At 40.0% G+C, this 16123-nt stretch overlaps 1 protein-coding gene across 2 annotated transcripts; it reads left to right on the top strand.

The window, feature by feature from the left end:
- Window positions 1–3526: 3526 nt before the first annotated feature.
- LOC311064074 (uncharacterized protein) lies at window positions 3527–7491 on the top strand. 2 transcript variants are annotated; one of them, XM_084083813.1, is made up of 6 exons: window positions 3527–3624; window positions 4498–4536; window positions 4796–5038; window positions 5761–5807; window positions 6112–6392; window positions 6895–7491. In XM_084083813.1, the coding sequence occupies exons 2-5, from the start codon at window positions 4521–4523 to the stop codon at window positions 6385–6387; spliced, it is 582 nt and encodes a 193-aa protein (XP_083939939.1). In that variant the 5' UTR covers window positions 3527–3624; window positions 4498–4520; the 3' UTR covers window positions 6388–6392; window positions 6895–7491. The 2 variants fall into 2 exon arrangements, with proteins under 2 accessions (XP_083939939.1, XP_083939938.1); XM_084083812.1 differs by having other exon boundaries at window positions 6112–6388.
- The last annotated feature ends 8632 nt before the right edge of the window (window positions 7492–16123 follow it).

Genomic DNA, 16123 nt, shown 5'->3' on the forward strand with positions numbered 1-16123 from the left:
CACACACACACACACACACACACACACACACACACACACACACACACACACACACACACACACACACACAATTTCTACTTCCGCGTTTTTCACCTAGCTCCAATAGGAACCTCTGCCTCCGCTATTTAGCACCGAGATGAGGTTCCACGCAGCTCGGTGCAGTTTAAGCAGGACATTTTCGAATATTTTCCACTATGCATGATTATTACCCTTTTCAGCTCATCGTATCCAAAAAGTAAAGGGTTTCTGCACTGCTCTCAGATGTTCTAACTTTTAGCGGAAAAGAAAATCTAACGGACAGATTGCAACAAGCGTTTAAATCGCTTAAAATGTCAGCCTGTGGCCAGTCAACCCCCGTCCGCATGCGCAGTATAAGCTCCCATAAGATTGCTTTGGGAAAACAAGGCCACATGCTGACATTTTAAGCGATTTAAACGCTTGCTTCAACCCGTCAGTTAGATTTTCTTTTCCGCTAGAAGTTAAAACATCGGAGAGCAGTGCGGAAAACCTTTACTTTTTGGATACGATGAGCGGAAAAGGGTAATAATCATGCATAGTGGAAAATATTCGGAACTGTCCTGCTCAAACGGTAACGAGCTACCTGGGACCTCATCTCGGAGCGGTAGCGGAGGGAGAGGTTTCAAATGGGGCAAAAATATTTATTTTACTTATTTTCTATCAATTACACACCCCATGAACTGAAGCCTTGAATTCATGGAGATTTGTTTTTGTTTTTGTCGCATTCCTGAGCCAAGGTAAATTAAATACATTAATAAATAAGCCATTCATACATTGAAACAAGCCATTGTGCTTGTATGAGCGATCCAGTTTAGAGGACCTATGATTGCGAATTGTACTTCCGTTCCATGTCTTTCCAAATAGAGTGCTTCAATCAAGGCCTCATGTTGTGTGTAATTGATAGAAAATACCTTTTTGTTTTGGGGTGAACTACTACTCCTTTAATGAGCTGAGCATGTCGCGTTTAACTTTCGGTCAGTCAGTGCCACAGTGGACTTCATAAGACATGAGCGCCATGGTTCACATGATGCTCGTCTGTCACAAGCGTCATGGCGCTACTTGTGTGAAAATTTTACATTTACAACCAGTACATCTACAAACAACGTTCAGATTTCAAATATAAAGTAATGACCCCACGGCCACGGATGTTACAAGTTAAAGCGCATGGGTCTAAGTATAAGTACCCGTATCTTCCGTATTGTTCAATAAAAAAGCTTTTTAATCCGATCGGCGGCCATTTTTTCCTGATAATGTATCAGAGTGCAACACACCTCCCAACCGATAAGGGCGCGTAGTTGAAAGCATATGGAGAAAATTCTGAAGAAATGGCCGGCAATCGGATTAAAAAGCGTTTTATTGAACAATACATAATATACGGGTATTTAGACCCATGCGCTTTAACTTATAACATCCGTGGCCGGGCACGTCAGCACTTTATATTTGAAATGTTAACGTTTATGTAGATGTAATGAATGTAAATGTAGAATTTTCATTAAACAGGAGCAAGTAGCGCCATCACTGACATGGTATGACAATCATGTTTCAGGACTAGCATGAGTAGTATGGTACCTTTATTTTATGACTGACTAAACTGTTTGGACTGAAATGTGATACAACAGTGCCTTCTGGTGGGGGTTGTGTTGCAGTTTGTACATGAACATTTTAAAAAGTCAGACAATGACACATTAATTATATTCACGAAGTGCGCTCATAAGGAATAGGAATTGTTTGAGAATTGTAAATAATTCAACAAAAGTATGTATCAACAAAACTTACAAACACCCCAGCACAAATGTTTACAAAACCAACTCAACATAACAGAGCACTGAATGGAGCTTCCCCTGCTGTACCAAAACACTCATCACTCAGTGATTTTCCTTTGTTAAAATAATTGTTAAATAGCTCTATATTCTGATAGTACTCTTAGCTACAGAGTGTTAAATTTGTTCAGTAAAAGTGTTAAATAGCTCTATATTCTGATAGTACTACTCATTGCTATAGAGTTTTTGCTGTTTGTTCAGTAACAGTGTTAAATAGCTCTATATTCTGATAGCACTCTTGCTATAGTGTTTGTTCAGCAACAGTGTTAAACAGCTCTATATTCTGATAGTACAGTACTCATTGCTATAGAGTGTTTGTTCAGCAACAGGAGTCTCTATGTCTCTCCAGCTCTTTTGTAAACAGAAAATGCATTTTCAGGTCAGGATACCAATGTTATCCAACCAGGAGAGAGAACTCACACAGGAGACAGGGTAAACAAGTGAAATTGGAAGTGACAACACAAAGAAACGAGCAGACAAAATTGTAACTGGAACACTACCTGAAAATGTATTTTCTGTTTATTAAAGAGCTGGAGAGACGGGAAGACCTCTGTTACTGAACAAACACTTTATAGTCTGTAGGCCTATACAGCAATGATTGACTGTCACAATATGCTTTAACATTTTAACATTTCCCCCAAACGTAGGCTATTCTCACAACGAATAACGTAATCAGTGGTGTAAAGTAACTAAGTACATTTACTCAAGTACTGTCTGTACTTAAGTACAATTTTGAGGTATTTTTACTTTACTGGAGTATTTCCAATTTTCAGTACTTTTACTTCTACTCCATTACATCTCAAAGGCAAATATTATACTTTTACTCCACTACAATTTTACAATTATTTGAAAACTTTAGTTACTGGTTACGTTGTAGATTTTGATTATTATTACAAAACATACCTTAACCACTTCAACCCTACATTTCGGCCATTTGAAAATAGCCGGTTTAAATTAAGCTCACAATGCTTTGCGATGCGACACATTGTGAGCTTGTAGATCTACTATTTTCAAAAGATTTTAATACATTTTATACATTTGAAAACTTGTCAAATAGGGCTTCTACATAATGTACATATTGAGTACTTTCTACTTTTTGTACTTTAAGTACATTTTTATACCAATACATTTGTACTTTTACTCAAGTACATTTTGAATTCTGGACTTTTACTTGTAATTCTTGTATTTCTACATTGCAGTATTGATACTTTTACTTAAGCAAAAAAATTGAGTACTTTTTCCACCACTGCAAACGTTAGATTAGTGCGAGGTTAGGGTTCAGGGTCAGGGTTAGGGTTAGTTATAATGGGGCCAAACAGACAAAAGTCAGAGGAAGTGCATTAATTAGGTGATTTCAGAGAGTAAAGTTCTGAAAATGCATTGTGAAAACAAAAAGCCATGTTCTTTTGAATACTAAGTATGTTTTAAAGCAATAAGTAGGCTCCACGACCACTACTGACAACTGAAGTAAAGAATGTGACTGTGCAACATTTAGTGTAGTGGAGTCGTAATCTTCGACCAAGATACTCCAGGGCCTGGGGGTACATAACTCTGTACTTTGACTCAAGTAATAGGCCTGTGTCCACGGTTGAAACTAGTTACTACTAGCATGCATACTACTAGTATGTAATGTGAGGCACACACAGTCACAAAGTGTCAAACTCCACCCTTCTTCATAAAACTCTGAACCTATAGAGGGTTGGACAAAGCTGCACTGAAGGAGAGGAGAGCTATATGTTTCTACCGGCTGAAAGAACTGGATCATTCACAACATATTCATTACGTGGTGAGTACCTCAACATTGGTATATATGTGCAATATGTAAAATGAAGCCAAAACGTTTTTGGAAAGAAAACAAACTTTGTATTATGAGGAAGTGGGTCATGGGAAGTCTAGTCAGAAGCTTGGAATAGTATAACTTCATATAGCTTAAAGTATGTAACACTAACAGAATATATGATGTGTGATCTTTATGCAGTGTACACTCTTCAAGATTACTTTTTAGGCCAATAATGCAACCTGGCTGCCTTCTAATATGTTTAAAAATCCTGTTTCAGTTCTATATGCTGATTAAAGTGAAAGTGAAAGTGTCAGTAGTCAGGACTTGCATATGTGGCTGAAAAACATACAAAAAAAGTGTGGCCTGTAGTTTATGTTTGATAATATCACAATTTAATTACAAATCTATGTTAACCACATGAATCCTGGCATCCCTATTTTGGGCACGTTTTCAAAAATGTTCACACGTTTTCTTTGTTATATTCCAAAATAGCAACAACAACTAAAAAGCCGATCTACAGGCTCACAAGTGTTACAAGCTTGTAGACTGGCTATTGTTGCTTAATAGTTGTCATTCAAAGTAGTATATCGTCTCTGTCGGGTGGAAACCTCATATGTCCAAAACTGGACATTCTTTTCTTCTCTTTTCTTTTTTTGCAGATCAACACTGCAGATCTGCTACTTTTGATGCTTTTGTGTGACGCTCTAGTAGGGCGTCAATCAAGTAGGGCGTTAATTTACAAAAACAAAATATGGAGATACAAGGTTTCTGCCCGACAGGTTCCTACCTGACAGGTTTCTGCCCCCCCCCCCCCCCCCCCCCCCCCGCATCTCTGCTGGATATAATTGAAATAACTTGACTGTGTCCCTGTCCCACCAGGTTGCTGTTGATTGCTTGATGCAATGGACGCGGAAAAAGGTGAGCATTTTCCATCCTTGGTACAGTTCAATGCTTGAGGTAACAGACAGTAGGTTAGTTGGCTGGTGCTACCTTTTGTATGCCAGCAGGGTGTAGGCCTACATCCTTTTCCAAAACTATGAATGTACTGTACCAGTTGTTGTTGCACTATATTATTTATGAGGCGGACGTAGAGATGAGAGCTTTATTTTCTATTGCTATGACAACAACATTCTGTGATGCATTTATCTCTACCACTCTCTTTTTCTCTTGCAAACAGCACGCTATGTGATCCAGCACAGGGCAGATTTGACCCAAAATGTTTCTGCGGTCATGCCTATAATAGACAGTCTAGGTTCCAGGGTCCATCCTGAAATCTACGCTGAGATTCAAGGTCAGACGACAAGACAGAATCAAATGAGGATTCTGTACACCAAGCTGCTGCAACCAGGCGGAACAGCCATGTGTGCAGCATTTTACGATGCCCTAAAACAACACCAATCCTTTCTGCTGGAGACACATGGTAAGATAAACGTCTAATTGACTTCTAATTCAATTTAATTTTTTAAAGAATAGGTGTATCTTTAATAAATACACATTTTAAAAAGCCAGCACACACAACAACCTTAAAATAATTGATGTGTGTTCAACCAACTGTGTTTCGCCCAAGACGCCGATTGGGCTATTTCTAAATGGCTATTTAGTTTGGGCATTTTGGTCAAACAAAACAAAAAAGTGTGTGTGATCTCACACTGTTGAATCTGTATCATATTATTTGCTTGAGGATTTCTGATAACTTGTTAAAGCCAGTAAAATCAAAGTCAAAATTAACACCGAAGAAACTTTTGTTTCATTAGGACGATATCATCAGCACAATAAAGTTATGGCTGCTGAAAATCGGGCTGTGCAGTTTCATGTGAATATTTCTATATATGTAAGTCTCTATAAGTCTCTCTAAAACTCTAAGGTGGTGGACAGGTCTTACCCCCCTGTGCCACCCAAGAGCACTTCTTGTAAACAGAAATCTTGTAAACATGGTCCTCATCTCGAAAGGTTGATATATGCAACTTATTTGGGGTTCAGAAATGTCACGTTCAATATATTATGTGTGGTTTGCAGAAACACACAATGGCAACGTTTTATGCCATGGCTTTGTAGGCGGTCATGGCATAAAAGACTGTCTGTTTGTCTGCCTGTCTATGTACAGTATGTATATAAGAAATGTGTGTCCACCTCTTTCAACAGCAGTGTCAAGAGATGTCAATATCATGGATCGTGTTTCCTTCGAGCAGGTAAATGGCTTCAACCTAGGGCTGTCCAAAGATATTTTACATTATAAAATCAATACGAGCTCATGTTATGTCCATTACAGCTCACACACCAACTGTTGTCCTTCAAAAGTTTCAAAACAGGTTCACTTTTCCTTTTTTTTGTGTTTTTGCTTTAAACTATTTGATATAAAATAAATGAAAATCAGTATATATATATTTTTTAAATAAATCCATTTTTTTTAGCACCATGTAATTTAGAAATGCTCATTAATGTGTATTCCCTGCATATCAATACAACTAAATCATCTACATCTATTTGTACCAGGACTCAAACCTGGAGCCTCTCGAGGACCGTATCTTGGCTGCTCTGATGGAGCTGACAGAGAAGGACTATGAGTTGTTCCAATGGTATCTGCGAAAGCCACAAAATCTGGAAGGCCTGCAGCCGATCCCGATGGACCGCCTGGAGAAAGCTAACAAGATGCAGACTGTGGATCTGATCCTGCACACTTACACCAATAAAGGAGAGAAGATAGTGGTGAACATTCTGACGAGGATGAAGCGAAATGATCTACTGCTGAAGTTCAGAAGCATACCATAAGGTAGGTGACGAGATGGTAGATATGATGTCTGTCTGTCTGTCTGTCTGTCTGTCTGTCTGTCTGTCTGTCTGTCTGTCTGTCTGTCTGTCTGTCTGTTCTGTTAGTCTGTCTGTCTGTCTGTCTGTCTGTTATGTTAATCTTTCTGTCTGTCTGTCTGTCTGTCTGTCTGTCTCAACAGCTCTTTAGTAAACATGCTCTAAGAGATCTCATACAGGATACACGATAAACAAGTGAAATTTGAAGTGAATTAGTAGACAAAATTGAAACTGGAACACTATAAAATTGAAGCTGATAAATGGGTACTTAGTTCAGATTGGATGAAATTGGCAACCCACCTGTATTTCTTTTTATTAAAGAGCTGGAGAGCCGGGGTGATCCCTGTTACTGCACAAATACTCTATAGCAATAATTACATCACAATATGAAGCTTTAACTCTTTCACAAAAAAATAACCAGCTACACCACCTTTAATTGTAAATTAAAACAATGCATTGTTTTTCCTCCAGGTCGTCCCAGGCACCGGCCCGAATCAGACGTGAGAAGAAGCAGAGACGTTGTGGTCCATGTTTGTTAAACTCTCAGTCAGTCAGTCAGTCAGTCAGTCAGTCAGGTATTTTGATGACAATACTTGTGTACTTTTACTTCAATTTTAATACAGGACTTTTACTACTACAGAGTATTTTCATATTGTGGTATTGCTAATTTTACTTAAGTACGAGGCTTTCTATTTTGTCCCCCTTTCTCAGTGGAACTAATTTCCAACCCACATCAAAGCAGCCCCCCACTTCTTCTTTTAAAACCACCCTCAAAAACTTGTCTTCCCCACCTAACCCCTTTTCCTCTTTCTACTATTTTTACCATTCCATTTTTTAAGGAGCACTTCACACATTTTCAAACTTATCTTCATATAATTGGTCCTCACTAATGCTCAGATATCAAAATGGCACCATTTCTGTCTACTCAACTCTGCGCCTCATTGATGGGCTATGGACAGTTCAGAATCTTGTCTACTAGGGTTGCATCATCAATGGGGATTGAGAAACTACAGACTTTGGAAGTTAGCATGCTGAAACAGAAGCCATTGTTCTTGCATTAATAATAAAGGAATGACCAAACCTGACTACCAATTGTGTCACTGGTAGGCAGGTTCTGCTGTCCACACTCATCTGACACAGAAATTGTTTCTTATAATGAGTATTAGTGATTCATTATATGAATGAAGGTTGAAAATGGGTAAAGTGCTCCTGTTTTGATCATATTTTGTAGCTCCTTTTTTGTTTTCTTATCTTTTCTTTTTTGATAGATCGGACAAAATGCAATGTACATATCTGTCAAAAGAATAAAAGACAATAAACCTTGCAAGCTTATTTCCATTGTGGTCCTTTGAGTGTACGGTGAGTATGTCTAATCAAAATAATTTCAAATATCTAAATATCTATCAAGCAACTCAAAAACTGTCTGGGGTGCACACAAAAGCCAGAGTAGACATTAAAATGACCCAAGAAGTCTAAGAGGTGAAGTTGTTTAAAAAGTTAAAGCTTTATTTTCCAATAGTAATCATTGCAGAGTGTTTGTTCAGTAGCGCAGGTCTCCCCATCTCTCCAGCAAATACATTTTTATTTTGGAAGAGCAATTGTATCCATTCAGGAAAGAGCACTCCACAAAGATCATTTTTCAGCTTAAAATGTATAGTGTTCCACTTCCAATTTCACTTGTTTATTCTATATGAGTTGTCTCTCCTGATTGGATAAAATTGGTACCGTGACCTGACAATGTATTTTCTGTTTACTAAAGAGCTGGAGAGACAGGGAGACTGCTTTTACTAAACAACTCTATAGCAATGATTACTATCTGAATAATATATTTAACATTTATTTGACCAAATAAATATAATTCGTAGTATAAATTTACAAATGAATACTACACCACACGACACAACACATTACATGACCTTTCTAATATAATAGTCCTGGGGAAAAGAAAAAGAAAAGATCAGGAAAACTGTGATATCAGAATGTTAAGTTCAAGTTTGAAAAGTTGTGTGACAGTGATGATTATGTAGAACTCAAACATCTTCTTACTACTACTACTACTACTACTATTGTTATTGTTATTGTTGTTATAGTTGTTGTTGTTGGTGGTGTTGGTGTTGGTGTTGTAGTTATTATTATTATCATGGGCACGGCTGGTGACGTCACAGCACGTCATGAAAGATCTGTATATAGCAGCCGCCGACCTCACAGCATGCCATACCAAAGAAGAGGAAATAATTGAAAAAAGGAAGTGGGAATATACGGGGATTACATGATGATTACTGAGAACACCACGGTCCACGAGGTACGGGAGTTGGAGAACAAGGTGGATGAAGAGGAGAACCTGCTGGAAGGGGACGACGTACTGAACGCTTGGGGAAACAATCTGGTAGACGAGAGGGAGATGGCACTGAGGGAGATGGAGATGAAGTTTGCTGCTGAGAGGGAGATGAAGTTTGCTGCTGAGAGGGAGGAGAAAGGTAAGATGATGATGATAATGGAGCTGGAGAAGTTGAAGGTGGAGGAGAGAGAGAACACGGTCTGGGAGAAAGACACCCTGGACACCCCTGTACCCGAAACACTAAGAGATCAGACAGACCATCCTGGAGACCATGCAACTGTGCATAGGGGACCCAGGCCGGTGGGGGAAGAGAAGCAGGTGGAGGCACAGGTCAGCAAACCCACCACCCACCAACTGTTTGTGGGAAACATCCCTCACGACGTGGACAAGGCCCAGCTCACGGAATTCTTGGAGCAGTTTGGCACAGTCGTGGAGCTCACTATCAAGAAGTGTGGGAAGCTCCCTAACTATGGCTTTGTGGTGTTCGACAACCCAGAAACTGTGCAGCATATCCTCAGTAAGAAGCCCATCAAGTTCCGCGATAACTGCCATCTCAACGTGGTGGAGAGAGAGACCAAAGCGAAGGAGAAGGACACCCTGGACACCCCTGTGCCCGACAGAGATCAGAGACCCGGAGGCCGTCTACCTGTGCACAGGGGACCCAGGCCGGTGTGGGAAGGGAAGCCGGGGGAGTCACAGGTCAGGAAACCCACCACCCACCAACTGTTTGTGGGAAACATCCATCACGACGTGGACAAGGCCGAGCTCACTGAGTTTTTTGAGCAGTACGGTAAAGTCCTGGAGCTCACTATCAAGAAAGGTGGGAAGAGCCCCAATTATGGCTTTGTGGTGTTTGACGACTCGGAAACTGTGCAGCAGATTCTCAGTAAGAGGCCCATAAAGTTCCGTGGTAACAGGCCTCTCAACGTGGAGGAGATGAAAACCAAGTCACCAAGGAAGGGGGTTCCACGGGGCTTACTGACCCATTCACAGAAACCGATCTTTGACACCAGACAGGGTGCGCGCCAGGAGGACGAGAAGTCTGTGGCCCCTGCCAGCCCTGGACCCTCGGTGGAAGGTCCAGGCCTCCACACAGTTGTGGAGTCCACAGACAAGAGCCCAAACCATGTCCCCACCGCTGCTGCCTTCTACGAAGAGAGACCCTGTTCAGAGCCAGGGGTCCCTGCCGAGGAGGATGAATCTGCAGCGCCTGCCAGCTCTGAACCCTCTGCTAAGGCCAGGGAAGATGCTGTCGTGAAGCTCAAATGTTCGTCAGTCCCCAAGCTGAAAATCTTTGAGCAGTTTTGCAAGGAGCGACCCAGAGAGAATTCGGCATCGGCACGGATAACATATGACCGCAGTACACTTTTAGATATCGAATCACGTCAAACTCACCGCTTTTCTGACTTGTTATCCACTGCTTCTTCATGGCCGGCAGAGATTCTGCGAGATGAGTACAAACCACAGCATTGCCCCTCGAGGGAGGTGAAAACAGTAACAGGGGAAAACGTGCCGGAGCATGAACTAGGCTGATATTCCAGGTTCATCCACCTTCTTTACTCTGTATCCTGCTTACAAACAGATGGATGTTTGCAAGCAGGATACCATGGGAGCCAGGATTAAATACCTTCATCCTTTTTCTGTCAAAAACATGGCTGACACCATCTGGTATCGGACCGAGCGACGATCACGGATTGGCCATCGGGAGTACCGGGAGAATTGCCGGTGGGGGCCCGTCTATCTGGCCAGTAGAAGGCTGTGTTGTTTTTTACACCGTGGCTCCTAGCAGACGGTGAACCGTCTAGAAGAGGGGTCTGTCTGTGTGTCTTGTCTGTCTGTGGGTCGGCGGCTAATCTCGCAAACCACTGGACCGATCAGTGCTATCTCGTGCACAATGCCAGTAGGCCAAGGAAGTATATCCCCGAATATTTTTCACAATGGAAATATTTTTTTCATTTTTTTATGCAATGGCACAATGTCAATGCCAGTACACCACAAGATGCCAGTGAGGGACATCATTTGACGAGTCACCAAATATTGTGTAATATTGCACTGGTGGCTGTGACATTTACTGATCTAAAGTACTATTGTTGGAGTGAATTTCCTTGCAATGCCAGGACTTGTATATAGATCAGAATGCCAGAAAAGAAAGAGGAAATAGAGAGAGCTAATATTAGCATAGAGGTAGCTACAGCCTAACTAACCTTTGACATTTGCATTGCACTGAGGATATTTTGCACTTCAGCAGCGGCTGAGTAAAATGAAAATAATAAAGAACTACTTTCTCTCCATGGACCAGGATAGGCTGTCAATAAACTGTCAATACTTAATACTTGCCATGAAGTGTGAGCTGTAAGATGAACTTTAAAGACATAAGGACTTTACATCCAGAAAGATAAGGAAGACGGTTGTACAAGAAGCAAAGATGAAACCGTATGGTAAAATATAAATATCTCCTTTAATCTGTGCAGTAAGGTGGTCTTCCTGCTACGTTCTAGGCCTGTCACACGTACTGGACCAAGTGACATATCTGTGGGCCGGTATAAGGCTGTTTTTTTATGGAGGAGGCGAGCCATCCAGAAGAAGACCTGTCTGTGCCAGTAGTAGCAATTTGCAAATATTGTTTGTATTTTTTTTACACAATGTGAAAATGTCTAAAGTGCACTGCATGATACCAGTGAGTGCAAACTACAGAATTTGATGAGTTACCAAATATGGTGTAACACTGCATCTAAACTGCTAATGTTGGAGTGCATTTCCTTGCAATGCCAGGACCTGTTTGAACATAAATAGGAATGCCAGAAAACAAAGAAGAAAATAGGGAGTTGGCAAAGGCCAAAATAAAAATGACCACCGCTCTTAGATTTTCACCCCTGATCCCAGAACATCTGGTGGTAGGGCCGTGAACAGGGACATCTCCCTGACATCCCTGTGGCTATCACTTCTTCAGGATTTTCTCACTCCTCAAGCCTTTCATTTGACTCTTCGGTCCGCACTGAAGAGACACTTGTTCACTCAGGCTTTTGGCAAACAGTTTGTTTATTTTTGTTAATGTAAAGCGTCCTCGGGTTTTTGAAAGGCATTATATAGATTCAAGTTATTATTATTATTATTATTATTAAGCCTTGTCCCGTCTTCTCAGAGCCAAACGTTTGCCTCATTCTCTCCTGATACCTGGTAGTCTTGATCCAATTCTTTTTTCAAGGCATTCAATGCCTGTGCCTGAACATTTTCGGTCTAGCCCTGCCAAGAACTCCAGCAATTCTCCGTTTATGGATGGACAGAAGAAAAGGAGTTTGGGAAAAACAGGGATGGGGGAATCTTATTTTATGCCGAACAACAGTCAGGTTTTTATGGTCTTCAGTTCACATTTTAACACCATAGTCTCCCACCAAACTGGCTATTTGTGTGTGTGCCTCGATCCTGGATTTCCTGATCGAATCCGTTCTGTAGGATATTCGCTGTCATCTGATTTTTATTAGTATTAACAATTGGATCCATTAGAACCCAGGTTATTTTTTTATTCCATTTTCAGCCGACAGTGACGATATCCTGTATACCCATCACATATGCAGATTCAGCAGAGAGGAACAGTGTGAGGGTACATTTCCATTCAACATTCAGACATGGACTTGTATGAGCAGTGAATGTTGGCACAGCAGACCATACTACAGGTAATGTCCAACAATATGTAATACGTAAGTAGGTGATACAAATAAAGGCACTACTGCTAGTAATAAGTAATAAATTATCTATATAATAACATTGACATTGTGTGTCTGAGTTTCTTTTAATCACACCCCCAGGCCAGATTGAGCTGAAATGAGGAAGGTCATGGCAAAATGATTTATATTTTAAAGGAGCACTTTACCCATTTACAACCTTATCTTTGTATAATTAGTCCTCACTAATGCTCATTATAACACCATTTCTGTCTACTCACTCTGTGTCTCATTGGTGGAATGTGGGCAGTTCAGAAACCTTCCTACTAATGACATCATCGATGGGGATTCCACGCTAATAGAAACTACAGCCTTTCTCTTTCTGGAAAGTCAGCATGCTGAAATAGAAGACATCTTGTTTGTAATGACCAAACCTGCCTATTGATGATTTATTTCGTTTTGACTTTTTGTTTTCAATTTCAATTTAGTTTAATCAGTAGGGTTTGCTAGTGTAGTTTTTATTTTTTTGAAAAGGCTTAGTTTTAGTTTAGTTTTTATTAGTATTAGGGTCCTTCCTTAGTAATCCTTACACATCAGGAGTGTTTATTTTGTGTGATTAATTCGCATGAATTTGAACTGCTGTTTATGTCATGAGTATATCCACACAGAATGCAAATATTACATACATTTTTACAAACTAGGTCGATTTTTCGCCATGGATAAAATAATCCAATTGTATGAATGAGGCGTCTCCAAATTAATAGTTTGATTTGGAATATATGCAGATGCATTTTTGAATTGTTTATTTGTCACTCCTGATGTGCAAGGACCTCAAGTTTTACTTTTTTATTGTACTATGGATTAGTCTGGGGCAAAATTCAACAAGCTCTATTCAACATGCTATTTTCTCTAGCTCAGCTCAAAATATTGGAATTTAAGCTCTCATATCCACCCAAAATACTAGGCTTATGTATGAAATATTTACAAAGGCTAAAACTATTGGACATTTTCTCTATGATTTTATTTGTTAAGCAAGCACACAATATAGTTTCAGTTAGTTATCTTTTTTTTGGTAGTCTTAGTCTGAAATCTTTTAATTTGTATTTCAGTTAAAGCGGAACTATGTAACTTTTATTTTATGAATAAAATGTAATGTTGTCCCATCTGTATGGTAGAGTATCTTAATACAATATAACTTTGGGGTGGTTGTATTTTGTCTCCCTCTCCCTGAGACATTTAGGTCGTGTCAAAGGTCATGTCTCTCCTAGACACAGGATCGGACACAGATTTTGACCTAATGGTCAGGATTCAATCTATCCCCTGAGCAAGCAGGCAGGCTCTATTAGCTCAATGGTAAAAAATAAAAAGTCAGGACTTGCACAAGATACCTGGTTCAAAACAGGAAAGTTACGTTAAACTTAGCTTTTTTATTTTGTAATCAAATCTTTATCAAATTATTAGCCCACGATTTTTTCACCATTTTTTTCACCCAGTGCTTAAGCATGTAAAAGCACATTAAACTTAGTTAACTAAAATGTATTTTTTTATTTTTCAATTCCAGTGTTCACATGTCGCCTTTCCGACGTTAACGAACCCTATACCTAACCCTCACCCTAACCCTAACCGCACGCGGAAGCCACTAGTCGGAGTGGCGAGATGTCGGCGTGGAAGACTGTTACCCTGTACAGGTGGTACAGCAGAGGGCTCAGCACGCGATCCTACGAGGCCTCGGTGTTGTTGAGAGTGTCCTCAGCTGCACTGTTTCTCAATGTCAGGTCCAGGTGTATCGAATGGGGGTCTGTGGCCTAATGTATATCAAACTGGGGGTCCTTTAAATGAAACATTTTGAGAATGACTGCTGACTGTGTCCAACACCATCATCAAATTTTACCAACAACACAGCAAGGCTCTTTAGTTTAGAATTTTAATTTTAATTTTGTTTTGTCTTTATGTTTTCAATTTCAGTTTTAGTTTTAATTAGTTTATAACCTGGATTGTACAATAGTTTATTTTGTATTTTTTATTTCAGTTACTAAAATATTATGTCAATTTTCGTTTTTGCTTTAGTTTTAGTTAACTATATATTTCTGGGACACAGGGGTGATTACCACAGTACCATGGGGTTGAGCTCATTATCACAATTCATTTTTTATTTCTGCCAGGTCGGACGGGCGAAGGCTGGAGATTATGTCTTCGTCTGTGAACAGCTTGTACATATAGTGTATTTGTTGATGACATGTATTATAGTGCTTATTCTTTTTTGTTGATGAATTGATACATACAGTAGGACCTCAGTGGAAACAAGTCCCCTGGCCTTTTTTGTGTTATCCTTTTAGCATTAATTCTCTGATGGCTTGTTTCAGCATGCTAACTTTCCAGGCCATAGTTTCTATTAGCTTGGAATCAGTCAATCTCAATGATGTCACTGGTAGGCAGGCAGCTGAACTGTCCACAGCCCAACAATGAGTAGACAGAAATTATGCTCATAATGAGCATACAGCATAGTGAGGACCAATTATATGAAAATAGGCTTGAAAATGGGTGAAGTGCTCAAGTATGTCCTCATTATGACACAGACATGCTCTAAAAGTGAGAAAAACATATTTTTTATTTTATTAGGTCAAAGCAAATAATTCTTCTAGTGTCCTGGGACGAGTATGCTTAATGAAAATGACTAAGAGAAGCAGATTTGAAAATAAAGGGAGTTAAACGTTTTTTGTTTTTTTTTATCAAAATGGTAAAATACTAGATTGCTTACATTAGCCGGAGAGAAAATAACCCCCTCTTGTAAGCTACAGTACACAGTACGCTGTATATGCTTTTGCAAAATGGAACATTCAAAAGTGATTGAAATGCTTCAATTGTTTAATTTAATCCAGAAATGTATACTTAAGTTGTGTTCTATCCTGGATCCGACCCTCCACCGGCAGCCACCAAGCACATATTCTCATTTCAGCAACATGGACAGCGCACAGGCCTAAGCAACCTGGTAGAGGGGATGCTACTGTCCCAGGCATGCATTTCATTATTGGGGAAGTTGTTCCACCTACTGGTGATTACCTTACCTACAGTAGGCTACATACAGGCTTCTAAGCCGGTAAACTGTCTTGGTGGACTTCCTCTGATTCTCACGACAGGTCGCACATGATGTGTTGTGAGCTTGTAGATCGGCAATTTACGGCAGAGATTTGGTGTGAGGGAAATACTAGAATACCTAGTATAGAGCCCTGGGGGATTCCGGTCAACTTAGCGTTTAAGTGGCTAAGATTTGTACAGATGATCCTACAGTGTAAGCTGTGAGGGTTCAAGTACTCTCATGGACAGTGGGTTATCTGTACTTTGAGATCTCCAAAATCTGGGCAGTGACATCATCAATATGAGGTCAGAGAATGACCTCATATAATAATGCCGTTAATAGACCAAGTGTTGTTAAGACTAGCAAAGGACCCTTGAGTACTGGTGGCTGTGACTATAGGCCACTGGTTCTCAACATTGGGTCTGGGGACCACCAGGGGTACAAATGGAACTCTGACAGTGTACAATGTACAGTACACTCAGGTAAATCATAAAGCACTAAGGATTTTACAGTGTAGTGTAGAATGGGGACCTGGAGATATTTCTTTTTTTGGGCCTAATGCCTATGAAACTGGCGGTCCTTAACTTAAAAAGGTTTATAATCACTGGACTAGACAACCTTACT

This window comes from Gymnoscopelus microlampas (assembly GCF_963454915.1).
Source record: "Gymnoscopelus microlampas genome assembly, chromosome: 17".
Lineage (NCBI taxonomy): Eukaryota > Metazoa > Chordata > Actinopteri > Myctophiformes > Myctophidae > Gymnoscopelus > Gymnoscopelus microlampas.